Source organism: Carassius auratus, chromosome 2, assembly GCF_003368295.1.
Source record: "Carassius auratus strain Wakin chromosome 2, ASM336829v1, whole genome shotgun sequence".
In the NCBI taxonomy this organism is placed as follows: domain Eukaryota; kingdom Metazoa; phylum Chordata; class Actinopteri; order Cypriniformes; family Cyprinidae; genus Carassius; species Carassius auratus.
The window spans coordinates 15,066,601-15,067,911 of record NC_039244.1 but is presented as its reverse complement, the minus strand read 5'-3'; the positions used below and the strand labels follow the sequence as shown (position 1 = coordinate 15,067,911).

Below are 1,311 nucleotides of genomic sequence, written 5' to 3'. Positions count from 1 at the left end.
TTTAATAGATGGGAACAAATAAATGTGCAGTCAAGCTGGAATGAATGCTTATGGCACCAGAAGACACCTGTACGATGCCAAGGCACACATTCTGCCACCAATGGACCATTCAACCATCAGTCTTCAGATGGGGACCAACAAGGGTGCTAGCCAGGTAAGTACCACCCTCCCTGTGTCCCATGATGTTGCTTTATTGCTTAGTTATGAGGTGTTATTAACTAAAACCATCAAAAAGCATTTTCATTAGGCTGAAATAAAATATTAATATTAGATGAATATTTTCAACTTAAAAAAATTAAACAAGTTTGGAAATGTGTCTTGGCCATTTGCTGGACATAAAAAATGTTTGAAGTAAAAAATAAATGAAACAAAAAATAAATTAAAGCTAAAATGAAATGTTAAAAGAACTTATTTTTTCTTTTAAAAGCATTTTATGTATTTGGCCTTAGGCGAAATAAAGTAGATATCATTTCACTTTAACCGTTAGAAAAAAATTAATGAACTGTTGGCTTTGGTGATAAAATTTAAATATATATCTATTTGAAGTTGCACTAAAATACTTTAACTGAAACAATATAAATTAAAGTTAAATTGAATATTAAAGATGAATAATAAAAAATGACAGAAATACATGACAAAATTATGATATTGCTAATTTTCGGCGTTATATCATTTTAATAAAAAATTATTTAGAGAAATAAAGCTGAAATGAAATATTAATATTCACGAAAGGTTACATTGAATGTTTTGGAAACATTAGTTCACAAATGTAAGTCTATCAATAAATGCTGTAATGGTATATGAATAATATTAAGTAACCCTCATCTGTTTATAGGCTGGTATGACCGCTCCAGGGACCCGCCGTGCCATCTACGACCAGAAACTAGGCACAGATAAGTGTGACAACTCCACAATGTCTCTTTCAGATGGGCTACACTCAAGGTGCCAACCAGAGCGGGCAGAATTTCGGGCTTGGCCGTCAGATCTATGATGCCAAATATTGCCCCCAAGGTGCACCCAGTGCAGGTGAAGAAGCTGAGACTGGCTACACGGATTACCAAGACGAGGGATACCAGGGTTATCAGGATGATGGTCAAGATTACTGAGTCAACCAGTCGCAGGTTAGGAGTCTGAATGAGAAGCTAAAGGAAAGCTGATACTTCCTTGCCAACAGAAGACCCAAAACATTCCATTATACCACAGTAATGTGCCATCTGTCGGATGAAAGTGACCAACATGAAAATATCACTTAGTTTTAACTATCGAGTTATTTTCATAAACATTTTTAATTTGAAGCGAGAGCCCTGTAAA

At 34.9% G+C, this 1,311-nt stretch overlaps 1 protein-coding gene across 1 annotated transcript; it reads left to right on the top strand.

The window, feature by feature from the left end:
- Window positions 1-34: 34 nt before the first annotated feature.
- LOC113117247 (calponin-2-like) lies at window positions 35-1,311 on the top strand. The gene is made up of 2 exons (XM_026285789.1): window positions 35-154; window positions 836-1,311. Exons 1-2 carry the CDS (start codon window positions 41-43, stop codon window positions 989-991), a joined length of 270 nt encoding a protein of 89 aa, XP_026141574.1. The 5' UTR covers window positions 35-40; the 3' UTR covers window positions 992-1,311.